At 40.8% G+C, this 22,308-nt stretch overlaps 1 protein-coding gene across 1 annotated transcript in view; it reads left to right on the forward strand.

The window, feature by feature from the left end:
- Nucleotides 1–548: 548 nt before the first annotated feature.
- The window catches only part of il17rd (interleukin 17 receptor D), a 33,403-nt gene continuing 11,643 nt past the window's right edge, over nucleotides 549–22,308 (forward strand). Inside the window, exons 1-4 of the mRNA XM_085158641.1 lie at nucleotides 549–782; nucleotides 12,943–12,997; nucleotides 17,700–17,822; nucleotides 21,260–21,378. Of these exons, the coding sequence (XP_085014767.1) occupies nucleotides 576–782; nucleotides 12,943–12,997; nucleotides 17,700–17,822; nucleotides 21,260–21,378 (504 nt within the window). The 5' untranslated portion in view covers nucleotides 549–575. The remainder of the gene's footprint in view (nucleotides 783–12,942; nucleotides 12,998–17,699; nucleotides 17,823–21,259; nucleotides 21,379–22,308) is intronic.

Below are 22,308 nucleotides of genomic sequence, written 5' to 3' on the forward strand. Positions count from 1 at the left end.
ATTTCACACTGCTGTGTGAAGGGGTGAGGACATCTTGAGCACCAGCCAAGATGTCCTCACCCCACAAATTATAATTCACACAATGCAAATTTGTCTTTTTAATTATTAATGGATTTCCCAGCCTTTTACCCGATCTAAATCTGATTGTAATCTGGACCCAAAATCCCATTCTGAACCCCTCAACAACCATCTAAAAATTGTCCTGAAAGTGAAAACTGGCCAAACAGCTTAACCCCCAAAAGTACAAAGCTCACAACGACATAAGACTAATTGTAACTCATGAATACCTGTTTATTTTCCAGTCTTTTAACTTAAATCTGAATCCTAAAACCAAGTTTGCAGTCTCGCACTGGCCTGTGAATGTATGTCTTAAAATGAGCACTGGCTAAGATGTCCTCAATCCCCAAAGTACTAATCACACAAACACGGATCAGTACTATTTCCCAGCCTTTTCGTCCTAATCCAAGGGTGGAACCTAAAAAACACAGGGGGGTGGGGGTGGGGGGATCCCTTTGAATATCACTTCAAGAAGGTGAGTACTGGCCAAACTGTCCCTGTAGGTCCCCCACAAAGATATGCGTGCGCAGTACACGCATGCACGCGCGCTCACCTCCTCCGTCCTCTCCTCCTCGCTCTCAGAGTTGTTCAGACTTGAGGGAGGAATGGCGGCCCCTCGGAGTTTCTTCATCTCTCTCTGCGGTTTATACCTGCTTTTATATTTCCCATATGGATCTACGACATTGGGCACCAGAAGAGCGAATCAGGATCGATGCGGGTTTAAGGTAAAGCACAGAATTAAACTTTGTCCCTGGTGTTCAGCGACTTTTCGTTAAAGCTGTCGCTGCGACGTCTCAAGTGTCCAAAAAGTTCCGTTTTCGGATACGGTCGTGTTTTTATGTCACTTCTGCAGTATATGCAGTCAGGTTCTTGATTAATAAACCGCCAGTTTAACACATTCACGTGTGAAGTTAGAGTTATGCTCGCTTTTTATTTAATTTGCTGTTTTTAATCTCAGGGTGCGTTACCTTTACCTGTCTGTCTGCGGGGTTCTAGCTGCAGGTCTTTTGCGTAAGGCTGCGAACCAAACTCCGTTGTAACAAGAATTAATATATCTTTTTCTCCTTTTATTGGAAATTTGCAGCCCCTCATAAGCAACTTCAGACATTTTCTGAATGAGTCTGATATCATGTTTAATTCGGCATATAATAAAATAAAAAATGATTTTAGTTGCTTGACACTATTATCCTTTACCTAATCTCTAGTCTGGTTGGTAGCGTAATTCAAAGAGATAGCAAGGGGGGGTGTTTAAAAGTTTATTTAAAAAAACAACTTATTGATGATATTTATGTGTCGTGTTTGCCGAGTTGAACGCGTCTTTTTCTGCTTTTAACCAAAACGCTTTAAACATATTGTCGATATAAGTTTTGTCGCTTTGGGGCAAGTCTTAATATCCTTAATTATTATTTATAAGTGTTTGGTGTTCCCTTGTCCTGTTCGGCATTTATGTAATGCTACAAAGTGCACATCACTCGGTTAAAACTCTAACCCCAACAGCCAAAGTCGAAGCGATATTTGCAGGCCCTGTAAATTATCGTAGGTCGTAAAGCTGATTTCCTGCCTTTTGTGTAATCTTTTGAAAGCAATTGATGTGGAAAACAGGAATATGTGAGCTGACCCACCGCCTCCAAACGCTTGTCCTGCTTTTGTACTTCACGGCAGCCTTGCTTTTGGCCATGAATGAACCAGTGTTTGGTCTGTGCCAGTTCAGAATAAGTCTCTAGATTCCGTAAAGGCCAGTGTGCATGAATTTCACTGCAATGTGAAAAGAACAAGTCTCAGAGATTTTTCATTTGTGGGAATTTCTATAGTTTCTATCCTCAGGCTTGTTTTCTCCTCCTCTCTGTAATGAATTTAAGCATCATAAATGTTAGTTTCTTTCAAAGGTCCCAATGACCTCATGTTTGTGTTAGGTTTTTCTTTATTACTGAAAAAGGTCGATTTTGTGGCCATTAGACTTAAGCTCCTGCAGTTGATAATTCAACATTGAACGTTTGTTGCCAAGTAAAATTGTATCATATGCTTATGCTGCACAATTAAATAATTAAACAACTAAATATAGAAAAATTGATAAAGGCAGGGAAGAGTTGTCAATAGTTATTTCTTTCAAATATATATATTTTTTTCTTTCTCTGAATCACACCAACAGGTCAGGGAGCACAGACTAAGCTAAGATTAACTGATAAGTTTCAATCATTGCCATCTGTAAACCCATCTCAATTATTCAGTCATTTATTTTAAATTTGGCTCATTAAAGTTGCCAAGAGTGCCAAATGTGACGTCTTCAGGTTTTTTAGTGTTGACTGTTATTTACACTGATCATATACTCTAGTTACTGTCATATATGACAAAAAAGATAAGCAACCTCTCACAATGGAGAAATTGAAGTTAGAATATTGTCATTTTATCTTCCATAAAATAATAACTCTATTATGAAGTGTTAAGAAACTGTTTTTTGTTTCCATGTTTTTTTTTTTTAAGTGAAATAAAAGTTTCTCTGGTTGCATGTGTGTCCACTCTGCAGGTTTTAATTTTCCTATGTTGATAGATGAGTCCTACATGCCTTTGATACGCTCACTCTGTGTGTGTGTGTGTGTTATCCTGGTTTCCTCTTCGGCTTTGAAGTGTTTTCTACAGGAAGCTTCACACTGTTTACTCTGCTGAAACATTCCTTCCTGCAATATCCCCCCACCCCACCCCTCCCCAGACACACACACACACACACACACACACACACACACACACACACACACACACACACACACACACAGTCTGCCACCTCCCCCTCTCTTCTTCTGCTTCCTCTCCTTTCACACACACTTCAAAGACTGCTGGATGGGGGTGTGAGGGCCTGCTATTCTACAGGTGTGAGGTTATTAGAGCTGCCAGTGTGTGTGTTTGACTGTGTGCTAGTTTTACGTGTCAGCATCATGCAGGAAAAGGCTCCTGATTCAGGATAGATATTAAGTGTCATTTTGAGTTTTAAACTCCATCTTCTTCCCACAGTCCAGTGACATGGATGATGTAAGGATGCGCTTATCCAACATTTTCCACTTCCAGTAGAATATTGACACCTTTGTGCTGTGCTAAGTTATTAAGCTATATGAGGAAGGGACTGGGAATCATTTCTTTGTTAGGGACGTGGCTGCTTTGACTGTCATGTGTCCAGGTACAGGCTGTGAATGCCAGACCTCACCTAGTGTCACTGAGCTGTATATCTATCCTTTGTTCAAGCTGTTGGTGCCTTGTAGAGTATTTTCATCAGACTAATATTCTGGCTTACTTAATGGTACAGAGCATGCAATAAGTCTGAGATTCAGTTTTTGTGAGTAAAACCTTAGTATTTCATTAATCTCTTAATTAACAGGTATCTTTGTGTCTGTTAATGGGTGCAGCTAGCTAACCCAACTTGCTAGTGCTAGCTGATGCATTAGGACTGAGGCTTTTTGATCAAATCTGGTAACTTCTGAAAGCAGAAAAGCACCAGAAAAACCCAAACTTTGAGGCGTCAAAACACAGTCTTAAGCCAATGGGTGATGTCACTATAGCTACCTAAATCTTTTATACCCAGTCTCTGGTCCTGAAACATTTGCAGATGGTACTCTTTTTTTTTTTAGGGTTATCAGACTCAGAGTCAGCATACTTTATTAATCCCTAAGGAAATTATGTGGGTTACAGTTGCACCATTATAAATACCAGTAACAGAAACAGACTATTTAACAATACAATATGTTAGAGATTTAAGAAATTTAGGAAATATGAACAATATATATACAAATTGCTCAATAATAAATATCACAGATTGACAGAGGTGATTATAAATCACTCGATACAGATATCCTGGAAAATACTCAATACCATTTTCAGTGGTATCAGTTGCTGCTTAAATAGTTGGGGTTTTTTTGTTTTGTTTTTTTTTTAAAAAAACAAAACAAAAAAATCATCATCCAGAAACCCGGTTACAGCAGAGAAAGCTAGAATGATAGATGATTTAAGTCAACGTAAAATCTCTTTTTGTAGTGAAACACATCTGCTGAAGCCATCACATCTGTCTCAGCGGAGGAAGGAACTCATTCGGCTTCCTCCTCTCTGTATTCCTCTCTGGATTCTTCATCCTCCCGTCTCTCTCACCCTGCCATCATTTTTCAAATAAGGTTTCCCCTGTGAAACCATGTCACATATCTAGGGCGTCGGTGTGGTTTTGGCATCAGGGAGCCTCAGAGGACATCATGGCTGGGTAGGCGTTGGATGGGAAACGTGTGTTTTCTGATTTCTGGCGGCTGAAACAGGCAGAAGGTGAAGCGTGAGTGCTGGAGCTCCACCTCTATCATAAAACAGCTTAGGGAAATATTTTTCATCGCTGTCCTCTGAGGCTTTCTGAGGAAAAACTGAGTTTTACAACTTGAACTTTACTTACGTATGCGCTGGAAATGTCCTAAACAGCCCTGAGCAGAAGTACGAGGTAATAAAAGGAAAGCGAGGATGCTTTAAAAACTTATCCAACGAACAGTTTTGATTTATTGAGTTAATATTTTGTTCTTAAACCTTTGGAAAACTTGCCACAGTTCTTCTGTGGATTCAGGCTGCCTCAGTGTGATTCCATCTCTTCATGTCTTCATGAGTGAATGATGTTAAGCTCTGAGTACATCATTCTCTTCCCATTCTGCTCCGGTCTGCATGCCAAAGTCTCCCTGGTACCTCCAGTTGATCTATGTTGCGTTTTTCAGAATGTGAAAGCACTTAGGTAAAGAAAAAAGTGCATGTGTGGATGGTGAGTGCTCCAGTACAGAAGAAAAGTGCTATATAACAACTAGTCCATTTAGGATTCTAAGTATCTGGTATTCTTCTGGGTGAAGATGGGTTTTTCTTTTAATAACCATTTCAACACATGTACTGCAAATCTTAATTTTTCTAGACACCTTAACAGAAATATAAATGATCTTTGGTGGATCTTCCAACTTCCATCGTCTAAAGTCTGTCGTGGTTTGACTAATCCTGTGAGAATGGAGCAGGTAATTGGTCAAATCACTGCAAGCTAATGGAGTCTCTACTTGGGAAGTAGTGTACTTTGAGAAGTGAGAACGTGTTTGGCGTGCACTTTCTCCTGCTGTGTGGCTACACGTGTGAAAGGGAAACATCAGACAATGTCCCGACCTGATTCCTCTGACATTGTCAGGAGCTCATGTGTAAAAATGGGCCACAGCTCTTCCTTCAGAGTCAGTTTTCTTGCAAAGAGATGACCCCCTGACGGTGTTGGTGGTGGAGAATTTAATTGTGTATTTTTATGTCCTTCAAACAAAGAAGAACTTTTTAGTGAAAGGAAGATGTTGGATGTTAAAATCCTAAATGAAATTAAAATGGAGTTTTCCCAGGTAACAAATGAGCGTCACATGACCTCGTTCTATAGATTTGGGCCGTCACTCACTACACATGTATAGTGTTGTCTAGGTCGTGTATTTTCAAAGGAAGTCAGGATTTGGCCTGCTCAGAGTCTCTTAAAGGACAAACCGTCACAGCGGGAGTGAAGGAGCTCCTCCTGGGTGAGGAGGAGGAGTCCTGATGAAGAGGGGTGGGAGGGGTTGGGGGACATTGAGGAGCAGTCATGCAGGAGGAGGAAGCCGCAGGTTTTGTTCTTGCGGTGGGAAATCTCTGGTTGGCTGCTCCTGAGCTCACACTCATACAGAGTTTGTATTGTTGGACCTCACTTTTGTTTCCAGCTTTTTCTTTCTGGATTTGGTGCTGAACCGAGATCATACATGATTTCATGTTCCTGTTCAGCAGTTTGTCATGTGCCAACAGATGCGTGCGTTCCTGCTCTCCGTGTTTAGCCATTAATAAAACATTTTGACTGGACTGCGCTCACTGATTGGCAATTCTAGAACCGTTGATGATGCACGGTTTAGGTAATTTCTAAAGATGATTCACCAAAGTCAGCCTGTTTATGAAATATTTTGTGTCTCCAATTTTCATCTAGCATGCCTGACCATCTTTATCAATAAGTACATGCTCCTCACTTTAGATGCGTCCTCTCCTCTATGTTCTTTCTCCGGATGGATGCACACTTCCTCACTTAATCTATGATCCCACTGGGTTTCCTATCAAACTGCGAGCCTGTTAACTTGAAAAAGGAGCAGGTCTGCTGTTAGTAAATTTTACTAAATTAAAAACTATAATAGAATGAGAAAATCAGGTGTGAATTAATGTGGCAACAACCCCATCTCTAGGACACGGGAACGACTGAGTGCATTTGTAATTAAGTGTTCTATTGGGTAAGCATTGGGGAGCAACTTGGGGTTAACTGTCTTGTCCAAGGATAGTTTGACATGCAGACAAGAGAAGCTGGGGATCAAACCACCAACCTTCTGATTAGTAGATGAGCAACTCTACCCCTGAGCTATAGCCGTCTTTCCTCAGTCTTAGGATTTTACTGTCTTGTATATTTAATAAGAAGCTGAATATTTTGCCGCTTTTTCATCTTTACTGGTTAACTTATACACTAAATGTGTGAAATGATTCAATTCAGTGCCATGTGGAGGCAACAATCAAGCTGCACTTTTAAGGTTTCATCCATCCTACTCACGCTGACTGAACAGAATCTATGAACAGATCTCAACATAACAGTTTTAACCGTGTTTTTACTGGCTGCCTTGTATTAAATATGCTTTAGTGGGGATTGAAATGTAACTATACTATGCAAGAATCAGTTTGAGTTATTAAAAAAAACACTCATAGTGTGTTGGGTTGGTGTGTTTTATGCATTGCATGTTGAATATCTGTTCCGTGTCTCAACAGTATCTGGTTCTTTCATCAGTATCACTCTCCCATGATTTATGAGGATGAAGTTAAACTATTTCTCAGTCCATGCTGAAACTCCCAAAGCCCTAAAAATAAATCCTTTAACTTTTCCTCTGATAGAAGAATAAAATCCAACATGACTCCATTACATGAGAAAGATTTGATCTCTACAGCATGATGCTCTGCTCTGCTTTGTCACTTCTTGCCACACAGTTCATGTGTCCTGACATGATTTTAAAAAACAAAGTTCACCAGGTGATCATAATAATTATAAAGTGCAGAATTTTCTCTTGTGTAAAATACCAGTTTACAGGGAAGGATAGAAGGAAAGTACATTATCAGTGTTGATTAAAGGTCTCTGTCCGCCTCAAAAACAGCCCTTTTCCCCTGTGATGATGATCACGATGATGATGCAGCGATTCGTCAGAACTGACAGTCTGCATCTGCTCCAAAACGGTATTTGACACAAAGTGAACAAGATCCTACAAGACCAGCACAGACTGAATCCAACTCCGACTCAGGCGCTTTGTTATCAGCGGCCTTGTTGTGCCATATGGAAGTGTTTGGAGGTGTGTGTTTGTCTGTAAAAGGCAGGAAGACATTAAGAGGGCTGAGTTTTTAGCCTCGAGGCTTTTGCATGAACAAGGACCTCATCAGCTTCACACGATCTCGCTGTTCTTTGTGTGCAATGAAATCCTCAGTGAAGTTTCAATGAAGATAAAAAGGTTCAGGTGGCTTTTTTGAAGTAGTTGCCATAAAGGAGCTTTTTTTTGGTGGGGTAGTCTCTGGAAGTTTGCAGAATTGCTAAAAAGTGGTTTGTATGGTGTCTTATCTCATCTGTGTGCAGAAAACAAGTTCTCTAGAAGCAAATACTCAGAGATGGACTCAAAAGGGGAGATGAGTAAAAATACATTAATTATAGCTTAATAATATTGACATGATTAACATGATAGGAGTAATCGAACTCAACTTTTCACTTAAAGAAAAGCAATCAGATGTCCCCGACCACATGTAAGCACACTTCATTTTTATCATAGCAGTCCCAATCATTCCTTGGGATCTATCTAAACAAATATTTATTGATTAGACTGAATGAACTGAAATAACAGCTGGAGCTCTCTGAATGTTGATTGATTGTGCCTAGCAGTTATGAAAGAAATAAAACAGGAGAACCAGCTCTAACTTCATCCCTCAGGTCCTTTCAGCTGGGCATGAATGTAGGATGGCTGGTTTAAGGTACAGCCTACTGGACCATCACACAAGCAGCTGTGATTACTGTGGCATATTAACATCCAGGCCTGGCAGTGGGCTGGTAGTCTCCGGGTGCTGCTCAGAGCTTTGGAGATCCACATCTGCATGTTGTAGTTACCTGAGGGCAGTGTCAAAGACATGTAGAAGCTTTTCACATTTCCTGTAAGCTACTCCTGTTTATGTTTGTGGTTTTGCTGCTCTCTTAGCATTGACTTAGAAGTTATAATAGATAAAGAACTTTATTTTATTTTCAGTGAAGTGAAACCAAGTGTTGAAGATAAATACAGCTTTAATGTGCTGAAGAGCTTAGTCTCATGTTTTATTTGTATTTATTTATTATTTATTATTATTAATTATTTATTTTTAATTACCACGAGCCTGGAAAAACTATTCGGCGATCAATCTCGGCCTCCTCAGCTTTTTATTAGCACTGTCCATGTGTAGCATATCTAATGTGTATATTAGCCTAACCATTAGTTAGCCCATCATTACATGTGAAGTTCAAAGTTACAGTTGTGCTGTATGATTTTTAGAAATACTTCGCTTAGTACATGGTAAATCAGCTTTTTATGGAGACTTCCTGCCTGCAATTCAGCTGAAAGCTTTACATCTTCTTTTTTCATTGATGGAAGGATGTTAAACTTTATTGTAGCACCTGGAAGAACAGCAACACTGAAAGAGTTTGGACTGTTTTTAACTCTGTGGTGATTGCTTTTGCCCAGTGTTTGTTTGCTTTTGGGAATTCAAGGACCATTTTAATACGGAAATACCCGATGACGGCAGAGTTAGCAAGCAGATAAAGATAAGATAACATAAATGACTCTATGAAGACTGGTTGCTAACCAGGTTTTAACCCCCCTTTTGTTGAGCGTGTTACACCCTAGTAAAGCATATGGACAAAACTGGAGGGAAGTCTGAACATTTGGACCTAAGCTGCCTGAACTGCAGCTTGATGGACATTTATGAATTCTGGAAGAAGTGGAAAAATGTTGTCTAAACCCAAGTAGCTGCACATGAGCTTAAATGGAACTGCGTTTTGAAATCTGTGATTTAAATCTGAAAATATCTGAGAAACAAGTGAGCAGCATCATAAGTGATGGTGCCTGACAGACGCTCTGCTCTGCAGGCACTTCAGCTCATCGTGCAGCTCTAATCTTCCACTAATCTTCCTCCCCTGAACGGAACTTTTGTTTATGCTCCAGCCCAGGAGGAGTATGTTGATTAGAGGTCAGCTGGGAGTTTGTCCCCACATCTGGAACTGGTCTGGCTGGCCCAAACAAAACGAAGCAGAGGAGAAGTCTGCTAAGTGAACCTTAAAAGCTGTAATTGAAGAAGTTCCTGTTTAATCAGATCCCTCCTTCTCTTCTTTCCTCCTTCCTTCCCTTTTTCCTTCCCTGCAGGCTCGGTCATTACTTCTCCCATCATCCTTTACTCCCCCATTCCTCTCCTGTGTCCTTAGGTCCTTTCCTCCCTTGTGTGCGCTGATTAATTACTGTTTCAACTAACTGAGCCTGCAATTAGCTGTCTGATTACCACAGGAACTGATTGTGTGTGTGTGTGTGTGTGTGTGTGTGTGTGTGTGTGTGTGTGTGTGTGTGTGTGTGTGTGTGTGTGTGTGTGTGTGTGTGTGTGCGTGTGTGTGTGTGTGTGTGTGTGTGTGTGAGAGAGAGAGAGAGAGAGAGATGTTTGGGGATTCCCAAGGGAAATTCAGTGTTTCTTCAAAAGTTTTTATGTTGTTTAAAGAGTTTTGTTCTTCTTGTCTGAAAAAGTGAATTTATTTTTAGGCTGGTTTGTTTATGTGTCTGCGGACAGGATGTCAAACAGCTGCTCATCCAGTCATTTATTGTGAGTGATAATGAACTACTTGTATTTTCAGTTGTTTACTGATGTGGATTCATGTCTGCTCGGGCCTCAGGGGGTGTGCGTATTTTTGTGTGTGTGTGGATATTTGCAGGGGAGAAGCATAATGATTATTACTAGTGAGAAACACCTGGCAACGGGAAAAAATAAAGCTTTTTGTGTGTGTGTCTGCTGTAAAGTATTAAAGTTTGACTCACAGCGGTGGGCGGTTTAACTGGTGGTGAAGAGGGGTAGAAATAGTTCGTTAATTCTGAATTATCTAAATATGCAAGTTAGTAAAAAGTCCAGGTGTTTTTACACAGCTGGTTAACTTTAGGATAGCTTAGAGTTGCCATTAGTTGGAGTGTGAAATGAACAAGACACCTTTTACTAAACGCTGAGATTTAGCCCCTTAGAATCAGGGCTGGGTGGGTAAAGCACTTAATGAATGTATGGTTAAATCTACCTTGTAGTCTCAAGTAAGTTGAGTCTTCAGTAAGACTAGAAAAGTGCTACACAAATACCAGTGAATTTCCAATTCTTGTTTTATAAATTAGGTGCACCCCTTTCCTTTACATCTGTGTGCCTTTGTCTCTTGCTGTTTTGTTCACCTTGACCCAAAATGGCTTAAAAAAAAAGAGCCTTTAGTCGACAGGATCTCAGTAAATGTCACAACATTTTTTTCTGTAGGTAAACCAGTCGATGCCTTTTCCCTTCAGGTCAACAGAGGTCTGCTAGCTGTTCAGCTTTTCATGGTACACAGTCGAGGTGTTGGTTGGATGCCTGCTTTGGCCCTTTGTTGCTCTTCTTGTAGCTAAACTTGTCACATGGGCCTCACTTTTCGTTTAGTGCCACTGCAGATTTTCTGCCCTTGCACAATGGCCAATATAGTCAGTCTGGGCCTGACCCCCAATTGGATGGCTTTTACTTATTTGTTAATTAATGAAGACACAATATTTATACTATGTTAAATGATCAACCTTAAATTTGCTTACCAAAATAACATTTGCTTTGGATTGGAAACAAATAAATTCATAATGGGCTGTCAGACAGTGAAGATCAGAGCCAAGTCAAGTGTTTCTGTCCTGTCAGTTTCTCGAGTGTTTGAAGAGATACAGGAAATGTTGTAATGCAAAACCCATAACAGAGTAGGAGCGGATCAAAAGTACTGTCTTAATTATAATTTATGTATTAAGACATCACTATTAAATAGTGATGTCTTAATACTATTACTTGGAAGAAAATAAAAAAAATTAGAATGACTAAAGTCTGATATCTTGAATAGTCAAGTTAAGTAAACATTGGCGACTTTAAGAAGTGCCAGCAGCGGCGTCACGGCACATTTATTTTTCCGCATTTTAGAATATTAAGTTTGTTTATTTGATTAAAAGAAGTATTTTTTCCCTTTTCTTAGACGACGTGTGATTCTCATGAGTTATTTTATTTAATCATAATAAAACCACTGATGCTTGTCAGTTTTTCCACTGCAGCACAGCAAAATAATAACTGTTGACAAGTGAATTCAGCAAACTTCAGTTTTCCAAATTGTAAACAAACACCGTGCACCGTGCATTGTAAACAAACACTGTGCACCGTGCATTCTAAACAAACACCATAAACAGTGCTTACTGCTACGGTGTGACACGGGAAACCAAACCTGTCAATCACAGAGGCTGTGGTGACACTGCTGTTAAAACTTGACAAACTTGTAACTTCTAACTGATTCGTACTAGAGTGAACAATCTAATTTGAGGAATTTAAATGTGTGTTCGCAATGAGTACTTGACCTGTGACGTGAAGTTATTTACTTGTTATTATGTTTTATCTCGTACAGTTTTAGCAAAAATGTAGTTCCATGCAAAGCCAGGTTTTTGTGGGTCAGTGCAAGAAACCAGGAAGTCTTTTTTTTTTTTCCTCCCCCTGTGCTGTTGGTGGAAAAAACGTCCCCCTTGATTTTTAATTAGCCTTTTAGTTCATGCTGCCAGCGGGACACGTGCACACACCAGAGCATATAAACTTGTAAAGGTCAAAGTTCACACAGCAGAGGCCAACTTAAAGCACAGCGTATGATTAATGTAAACATGATTAGATGAAACGTTGTGTGTGTCTGTGTGGACTTTTTTTAAATTTTTTTTTATCATTGTTGTGTTGCCTTTAGGTGTTTTGCGATCTGGACAATGAGGGACTTCACAAGTATGTCATTAAAAATGTGTGTGTGTCTTTTTGTATGGATGGGTTGTATTTGTAAGGTACAGTGGCTGCTAATAAACAGCACACCGTCAGTAACACTCACACACACTCAGCTGGGTGTCTCTTTGATTGGTTTCAGGTGTGTGAGACCAGTCTGACACCTCTGTAATAAGCCTGAGGGGTGTGTGTGTGCGTGTGTGTGTGTGTGTGTGTGTGTGTGTGTGTGTGTGTGTGTGTGTGTGTGTGTGTGTGTGTGTGAACATAAAAAAGGGTCAAAGCTGTAAAACTGCTGAAACAGTCGAGGCTGAAACATGCGTAAAGAAAGTCCTCATCTTTGTGTGGGAACATGGAGAATGGGCTTCTGGGTAATTGTAGCTCACAAGGGAGCTGATGTCTCCTCTTATCTTGCTGCTCATCATGTGTTACTTTATCTGCTGTTCTTTGTATTAAATAGACCTCATGGGTGAGGTTGCAAGGATAGCCCAGTCCCGTCTATTAAATTGAGATTTGGTGACCTTTCTCAGGCGCCAGCTTTTATCTTACAAAAATGGAATTATTGCTAAGATTTCCACTGCTAACACCATCTTAAGACCAAGTCATTGCTTTTACGTCTGCATGGCTAGAAAGCAAGTAGACTTAATGTCTGTTCACCGTTATTGTCATTTTGTTCAAAAGAAGTGAAACAGCCATGCTTTGACATGCTAGGTGACTGGTTTGCATAATTTTCTGCTAAAAGTTTAAGCTTTTTCACGCCTGTCATCAGGACTGGTTACTTTCATATGTCTCATATATCTCTGTTTTCTCCCTCAGGTGCCTTCAGGTGCAGATGGAGGCCGCAGGCTGGCCGTTACCTTCAGAGCCGACAGTGAGTTTCTCTTAAACATCGTAAATCTGCACAAAGTGGCTGACTAAATGTAGCAAAAATTGTAGCACACGTGGTACATTTCCTCTGGTTTGCACAATGCATTGTCTGCATCAGGTGTACTCTCTTAATTCTTTACCCATTAAAAGCATACTGGGAGTAAGTAAGCATTGAAGCTCTGCTGGTGTCCGTCATATTTCAGGCCTGCTTATAGAACAAAATAATTGGGTGTTCATCGGAAGTTTGCAAGAAGATGACCTGTAAACTATTCTAATGGTCATGAAACCACCTTTATTGATACATACTTAGGTGTCAAAACTTGTCACTATGGGTACAAGAGAGGTCATCAGATGTTGTCTGAAAGGGGGGGGGGGGGGGGGTTGAGGTAGACTCCATGTGTTGCTGTTCAATTATAATCCTTGTTTATCTTACATTGGGTCGTAGCAAGTCCATGTATAAAAGAAGCTGTTTCATCTCTTCACCCCTCAAAGTCAGCTTCTTTCTGATTGGCTTCCCCTTGTAAACATGAGCTTTGAACTTAATGAGCTGTGAGCCTGAGATGGCAAAAAACAGTCCAAAGTGTTAAGACCAGCTGAAAGCTAAGCTTTCAATTCACAGACCTCATTACTGGACTCTCTGGCCATGTCTAACATCAGCCACTAGAATATATAACAAAAAATAATCTAATCTAGTTCTGATTATGTTTGCTCTACCTAACTTGAATTTCAAGGTATTTATTAGTTAATCCAAATAAAATCACATTGTAATATCAAATTTGAAGCGTTACAGACTAGAAGAGAGCTTTCATGCAGGCATTTTATGGAGATCGTTTTGTATTTGACACTTAAAATCCTCCACACGTGTGACTCGTTCCTCACACGTGTGAGGAACGAGTCACACGTTCCTCACAGGGTAAACCTAAAATCTTTCACAAAGATCAATTTGATCATAAAATAGTTTATTTTCTGTCATATTTGATATGAAAATCTGCAAGCCCTCCTTACCCTCGCCTACATCATCTTCTCTGTCCTCCTCCTCCACCTTTTCCACCACCACCCTGCGCCCCCTCTTCTTCTTTTGTTCTTTTCTCTGTAAAAGTCAAGTTCCTGAACCGTGGCCGATCCCTCCCTCCCCGCTTTGTCTGTGACCATGAGCGAGGAAACGCTTTCAGATCCCTCAGAAAGTGTGTGTGTGTTGTCTGCAGTGTTATTGCAACCCCTGCAGCTAACAACTACATGTGGTTTAACTATTTTGTGGAGTTTGCTCGTGTTGATTGAGGAGTTTGAAAAAAAATTGTTATATTTGTGCGATAGGGAAAAATATTGTCACAAATACAGATTAAATTTAAATAAGAAAACCTGTATTTGGATCAAGGGACTTGATACATGGATGGAGTGGACAACAACTTCAACCTTGGTGGAGATTATTCCGTGTTTCATCTAATAAATGTAAAAAGTCCTCCTTCCTCCTTCTGTAAGGTCCAAGATGTTTTGTATATTTTCAAAGTTAGTTTAAAATTGTGTTTGAGGGAAAAGTGCAGCAGCAGATTTAATTTATTAACTGTTTGTAACTGCAGTTCCTGTGTTCAGTGATTCTGAGTTGATTCACAGGTTCAGTTTTTAAAAAATTAGAGTGAGTCTGATTTCTGAAAGATTTCCTCCCCTGTGTTTGGACACAGTCAGGTCACCTCTTTCCTTGTGTCTCCAGCACTTATGCTACGCTAACATTATGTAGGTTTGTATTTGCTGACATTTATCTGCATATTAAACCAAATCACCCCGTATTACCCAAAATGTCAAACTGCATTATTAACAGGATGTGATTCTTTTGTCTGAGGGTCGTCTTGTGAGTTTCTTCCATTTCTCTGATTTTCATTTAATCTAGTTTTAACACATATTATGTAAGCAATGACGTGTGGGTCAGAGGTCAGAAGATTATGTGAATTCTGAAGATCAGATGAAATGAAAACACGCTTGGAGCTAAAGTGAAGCGATCAAGTGTTTTAGCATGACAATCAAAGTGTGTGTGTGTGTGTGTGTGTGTGTCACACCTCAGTAGTTTGAGGATCAAGGAGAGCCAAAGGCTTCCTCTCTCACACTCTCTCTGTTGGAAGTGATGTCATGGGGATTATAAAGCAGGGTGACCTTTGACCTCCAGTAGGTTCCCTAGAAAGGATTGTAGGATCAGCGATACGTTGAGGATAGATTATTTATTTATTTATTTATTTATTTATTTATGTATTTGGTCATGCATTTATCATCTTTGCTGCAAACACACCATCCTGCTGTGGGAAATTCTCACCAGTGATCAAAATGTTTTTTTAATCCACACATTCAAACAAATGCACATTTAAAAACTGTGATGTCCAGGATTTTTAAAAACTCCTGGATATTTTGTCAAATTAAAACTGTACATTTGTAAGCTCTGTCCAGTGTCGTGTTTGGGATATTTTCTGTAGCTCTAACTTACAGACACACCATAAACTGCTCACGTCCCAGCCGTCATTAATCGTGAAAACATTTTTGCCACAATATTAGACCTCCTCTTTCAGATGATTTCAAACCTGACATCACACTTCCTTGTGTAACCGAGGCTGAAATATGAAGCTACGTGTACAAATCCATGTCTCCTCTGGTCATGATAAGTGTGACTGCATCGAAGTCCATCTTTCAGCTCCTTCGATAACCTTAGGAAACACTTTCTTGATGAGACGAAAGATTTAAGGTCTTTGTTGCTGGTTTCAGCACTTACTTAATACACCAGTTTCAGGGGGCCAAAACTGGAGCCTAGTTTTAAAAAGCAAAGCTAGTCAAAACATTTATTTGAGTTTTATTCTCCATGGATGATCTCAACACAGCTTTTTGCTCCAGCTGGGATAGGTTCCAGCCCTCCCTAGCTGACAAAGGTGTTCAGAAAATTAACTGAATGGTAACTAATTGTTGGCTTTGGTCTTCGTTTGCTGACAGTATGTCCAGGATTTGAGCATCCAGTCGGAGTGCCTCAAACCATGTCACATGCTCCAGAGGATTTAACCAAAACTAAAGATTATGCATTTTAGAAATCTGACAGCGCCTCACTGTCATTGAATAATTCTAATTTTTTTACTCAGACTGAAATCTGCTTCAGAAGAACGTCAGCTGAAGCTGATACTTGAACTTAGGTTCAAGTTGTCATAATTCTACTTTGAAGGATGAAGTGTTGAAAGAAGATGAGGATGCACAAATACATGGAGCAACTGTGATGGTCTCCTTCAGCCTCCTCTTCTTTCTGTGCTTTGTGTGAGCGCCTCCTCCTTATGCTTCTTAAATTGGAAAGCGAACAGGAAGAAAAAAGGGGACAGCTAAAGAAAACATTTGCAGTGAACTTTAGCCTTCTTTTCGTTCTTTTGTCTTTACACTGCTTTGTTTTATAAATGCTGAAACCAAAGATTAGGGAAGGAGGAAGAAGAGTAAAAAGAACTGCAGCCTTCCTCTCCTCCATACATCCTACGGAAGATGGAGGAAGAGGAGCAACCAGCTGTGACCTTCTCCTTTAGCCCTGAACATGACCCTGCTTTGAGGAGGATGAAGAGGCGAGAAGAAGAGGAGCAGTGACTCGTGTCCGCTGCTCTTCTAACGTTCTCTCATCCGTCTCCATCTTTTATAAGCTCTTCTCTCCCAGCTTCTTCCTCACTTCTGTCAATAGATGGTTAGCAGGAGGAAAGGGGAGCAGTCAGTCGTGTCTGAGTTCACGCCTCTTTTCTTTCTACATCCTAAATCCATCTTTTTTCCTCCGATCCCTCTCGGTTCATGGCTGGCTGCTCCTCCTCCTCCGCCCCTCCAACTTCGTGTCTCTCAAGATAAAACAAGAGAAATGTTGGAGACGAGAGGAGGTGAATGACAAACAACCCAGAGCGACTGAATTAATGAAGGTGCGGTTAATAAAATATGGATGACAGATCGGACAGCTGTGGAATCTGCTAATAATGCATTTCTTAATTTAACTCAAAGTATCTCCTTAGAGGGTCTAAAGATAATGACACACAAAAGATGTCAATCGTATGACTTTTAAAAAAGTAGACCTGTTATGTTCAGTCATTCTGGACTCTCATTAAAGTAGCTTTAAACAACTCACAGTTCAAATTAAGCCTTCTTTAACTTAGTTCAAACAAGCTGTTTTAGCTCCGCCCTTTAACTTTCTCCTGATTGGCTGCAGAAACTTTAACCAGGAGGTTTATGGAGCTGTTGAAATGAAAAGACGACATATGGACCTAAGAATAGAAATAAATGTCTGAGTTTAAGCCTGACCATTAAGGAAAGGTCAGTAGAGCAGAGCATCTCCCACCAGAGCTCTGGACCACAAACTTTCTTATATTTTAATGTCTCAAATTTCAAGTTATTCTCTCAATTTTGTGTTGTTTTCTCAGATGTTTTAGCTGCAAAGTTTAAATTTCAAGATACTTAATTTTAACTTATGGATGGTAACAAGCTGGAAACTATAATAAAAGAATCGGCAGAGTTGACAAAAGTCTATAACCTTCCTGCAAGAATCTGGAATTGAGCCTGAATGGTCCTTAAATGGCTGTGAAGATGTTAACTGCAGTCTTTAATCTTTACTCTGTCCATCAGGCCCAGATTTCTGTTTCAAGAACCATTAAATCTTTTGTTAAAGTGCGGCTCTCTGTGCTGTTGTTAATCTCTTCATATCTCTCTGTTTCTCTCTGCAGACTGCTCATTAAACTACCCACTGGGGAAGCACATGATCCGTGAGGTCACCAACGTCTCCTTCAGTCATCTAGCCTGCGACGATCAGGCCGCTGTGGTTGTCCACTGGTCTGCGAGCCCACTAGGTCTGTTTACCTTTCAGCCTGCCTGTTTGCACGATCATCTGGAGAGACTATTTTAGAGAGAGAACAGGGAAAGTTGAGGGAAGAGCAAGAAAGTTCAAAGTGCTCAAATCGTAAGATTACCCAGCTCTGTGCGTGTGTGTCCCTTTGATCGGGGCCGGAAAGAGAGGGAAAGAGGATCGCATCTCACACAACAATGCCGCGATTTGACCGTGAAGGAATGTGTGTGCGCACAGTGTAAGGTGAACCTCTGCTGCCTCTCCCTCTCTGTGACAAAACGGCCTGTTGTTTTCTCACACAGAGGGGGAGAGGCAGAAATCACCCTGAAATTCTCCATGTCATACTCACGTGTTGCCAGATTTCCTCTTTGAGATCTGCACAGCTTAAGATTTCTGCTGTAAGACAGCCAAGACTTTACCGACAAACCCAGAATTGATCTGAACCAGCACACCAGATGAGTAAAATTAGGGAGTTGGACAGGAAGGCTTTTTTCTTTTTTTGGTCACCCGAAATAAGGTCTGTGACTAATTGTTGTTAACTGCAGCGAGAGCTTGTTTTGCATTGCCAGCATTAAGTTGGACTCATTCTAGGTAGAAGTTGGTTCACGGATCCCATTCAGAACTTTTATGGACAGAATTCTTAAAGGGGTGGAGGTTGTCGGATTCAGGTCTCAGGATCTTGTGTGAGTCTGTCAGCTTCCTTGAGCCATGACCTCCACAGTGTGCTGAGTCACAAGTCTGAGGCCATGGTTCCTAGCCAGCAAAGAGTGAATTGCCCACTCTGTTTTGAGAACAAGCTGCTTCCCCTGGGTAGGAGTAGTAGGAGTCTTGCGGTCTTGGTCACAAGTGATTGGTGTGGTGTCTGCAGTGATGCTGTACAGGTTTGTTGTGGTGAAGAGAGAACTAAGCATGAAAGCTGTCAACTGGCCGATCTACGTTCCCACCCTCAGCTGTGGTCACGAGCTGTAGGAAGGGTGGCTGGACTCAGCCTTAGAGACCCTTGGGGTGAGCAGCTCGGTCACTGGGGGCAGGCCATGGACAATCTGGAGAGATTATCACTCTCTGGCTTGGGGACACTTCAGTGTCCATCCAGAAGAGCTGGAGGAGGGTCTGGGTATCTCTGCTTAAGCTTCTGCCCAAACGACACAGGATAAGTGGCAAATAACAGATGAATGGATAGCTGGTTAGATATTTCCACTGTGTTTTTCCCAGAGAAGGCAAAGCTTCTACATGTTACGTACCAGGGATAAATAAGACTAGTTGTTGGAGACATTTAGCATCATCACATTGAATTGAGCCTAGTCTTACTGTTTAACTTCTTGCAGCTGCATTTAATCTTCAAAAATAATGTCAGGGAACATGAGAGAGAGATGCACTAGAGCATCTACTGCTGATCACTCAAAGCAACTCAACTACAAGCTACTTTTACTCATACTTTCACTCTTTTTTTGTATAGATTTTATTCCCTTGCTCACATGCAGAGCCCATATAGAATCACAGATTAACTTTAACTTGTATTTGGGGGGTGGGAGGAAACCGGAGTATCTGTAGGAAATCCTCCCAGAAAGGCCCCGGGTGACGCAAGAAACTCTTTCCTGTGAGGCAACATAACCATTCATGCCACAATTCAGACTACTCGATTGACTTACAAAAAATACCGTCCACCACAAACAATAAACTCTTTACATGTGTCCGATCTTATAAAAGAGGTGAAAAGGGGTCATTTTAGATTTGTATTTGTGATGAACAGATACTCGGAGTTCTTGTTTGATTGCTATTGAGTTTGAATAAAGATTGTCCAAATTTATACTGAAGAGAAGGAGAGAAAGAAAAACAGACCAAATCTGACCTCAGGCTGCTTCTGCTGTTAAAATGCAAAACATCGATGACTCACAAAGAGGGAGCGAGAGAGAGGTGTTCAGAAATATGCCTCAGGACAGAAAAACCTGCTCTGCTGCATCTCTCTCTTGTGTTCCCCGTCTTTCTCTTGGAGAGCTAATATAAAAAACATGTCCGGTCGATGTATAGGTATAATTAAAAGACAGGTGTGCTTTCAAAGAGGAGTGACGGGGGTTTAAGGAGCGGAGGATTGTAGGAGAAGTGAAGAGGACTGAAAATAAGGAGGGTGGAGACGAGAGGAGATGCATGCAAATGAAGGAACAGAGTGGAGGGGGGAGAAAAATGAGGACTGGGGGATAGGCGGAGATATAAGGAGGCACAGGAAAGAAGGAAACAAGGGTAGGTTTGAGGCCTTGTTATCACTGTGTGAATTAGCTCTACACACTATTTGGTTTTTAATTGTAGCTATCTGCCGTGACTGGTTGCTGTTTAGCTGGGATGATTTCCAGCTACACTGACTGGTTACTATATGTAATGTAAAATAAGCTGTAGAAAAGTACCAGGTATCAAAACCAGTTAGACCTTTCATGGTCTGAAAAGAAGAGTTGAGGAAAGGGCACAAAAAAGATTAGCTGAAGGAAGCATCCCTGAAAGAGTTGGCAAGACTGTAAAGAAGAAAATTAGGCCATTAGCTGCTATGTGCCCATTTATATTCACTGATTAAGGTATCATCAGTCTTTGCCCTACTGCTTATTGGTGCTACTTTCCTTTCTCTACATCAAATATAATTTTTCATAACTAAATGCAAGATTTTATAGTACTGTTTAGAGTTAATGTTGACACTGCAAATCGCAAGATATTTAATGGTCTTTAATCTCCCAGCTCCTTAGTACAAAGTGAGAATACCACAAGTAATAGTCCACTGAGTTCACAGTAAGCAACGGTTGACCTGTGGCCTCGATTCAGGCAACACTTGCACCAATAACAACATGGAGTGTTTCTGGCCGTGAGAATACGTCTGCAGATGACTCATGCTTCTGAGTCTCTTGCTGTGTGTTACGTATCAGAAAGGATCACAGAAGAAAGTCCCCAAACTGTATTATCCCCATGATGTCCGGAGTTCATGCACAAAAGTGGCACAACACATCAGAGTCCCACCTTTTCAGTCTTATACCTTTTTCTGACAGTAAGTTTGTCGAGTAGCTGTGACAAGCACGCACTGACAAGGTATTACGTTAAACCTATTTCTCCTGTGTTTATATCAAGGTATGTTCATGCAACTCTACCATGACCACCTAAAAATCCCACCTCAAATCAAAGGGCTACTAATACAGTAGAAAAATGTACTTAACTGTGCAATAGAAATGAGTGCAGCAGAGAAAAGGGGAAAGATGGATGAAGAGGAGGGAACAAGGAAAGGCAGAAAGGAGAGTAAGAAGAAGGTAGGAATATAACTAGATCTGGTTAGGAGTGTAGTGTAGAGAGTGAATAAGGATATGGATGTGTTGGTAAAAGGCAAGGAGAAAAGACTGGTGATGACAGAGGAAGAGAAAAGATGGATGAAGACGTGGTGAGACTGAACTTGCTGTTGCGTCTCTGCAGGGATTGAACACATTAAAGGCTTCAGAGTTTACCTGGAGGACAAGAATCCAGAAGGGAAACAGTGTCAACACCTCATCCTCAAAGACCCACGACAGCTCAACTTCTCCTACAAGAACACGGTAGGGCCATTTCCACAAAAACACTTTGAACTGCTGGCTTTTTCACATTTCCCGCAGTAGCACATCGCTCAAAGGATAAGATGCTTCTTCCAAATATAAGCATGTTAGAGGCGGCTATCGAGGGTGCTGGAACTGGGGGACAAGGAGCCCTGAAGAAAATGTTGTTTTGAGGGATAAGCATGTTAATCCCTGCACACTTTTTGTAAAATGAAGCAGACATGCATAAACAGGCAGAACACTCCTAATTCTTTCTATTTTTCAAAATAGGGATTTGTAATTGACACCATTCTGGGTTTGCTTGGGAGTGGACAGAGAGCCTGGGTCTCCATAAGGCATACCTCTGGATCTGCATCTGCAGTTTCTTGGGTTGTTAATGCATATTAGGCTTAACATCAGCAGTTTGAGTCATTGTGCAGACCTCTCAGAATATAGTTTTGTGTATTTGTTTTACTTTATTCTTTTGTTTTTTGTTGCTTTTTGGCCCTCGATCGATATGAAATTACTTCAGCTCCCTTGGTGGTTTCAGTCAATCCTTTCCGCTGCAGGCTGGCTGTGTAATAATCTCCTCCTAAGCCGATGGTAATGTACTGTAAGAGATCAGGAACACAATCTGCAGTCTTCATTCTTCCAAAATATCGTCATTATAGGACACTGACAATGAACTCGCACATGACTGCCTGGACAAAGATAAACACTTGAATCCTTGAAACATCTGTGGCCCTGAAGCCTTGAAATAATTACCACACAGTGCAAGCTGGCTCACTGAGTCACTCTTCTGTTGAGATGTTGTATTTAATAAGTCCACATATACATGCTCATTAGAGTCTTTTTTACTGCTTTTAATCAATGCATGCCTGCAGCTCACAGATAAAAAATGTTGGCACAATGACCTCAATTAATGTGCACTGTTCCCGATGAATGGATGAAGCA

The sequence above is a fragment of the Neolamprologus multifasciatus genome, chromosome 5 (assembly GCF_963576455.1).
Source record: "Neolamprologus multifasciatus chromosome 5, fNeoMul1.2, whole genome shotgun sequence".
Lineage (NCBI taxonomy): Eukaryota > Metazoa > Chordata > Actinopteri > Cichliformes > Cichlidae > Neolamprologus > Neolamprologus multifasciatus.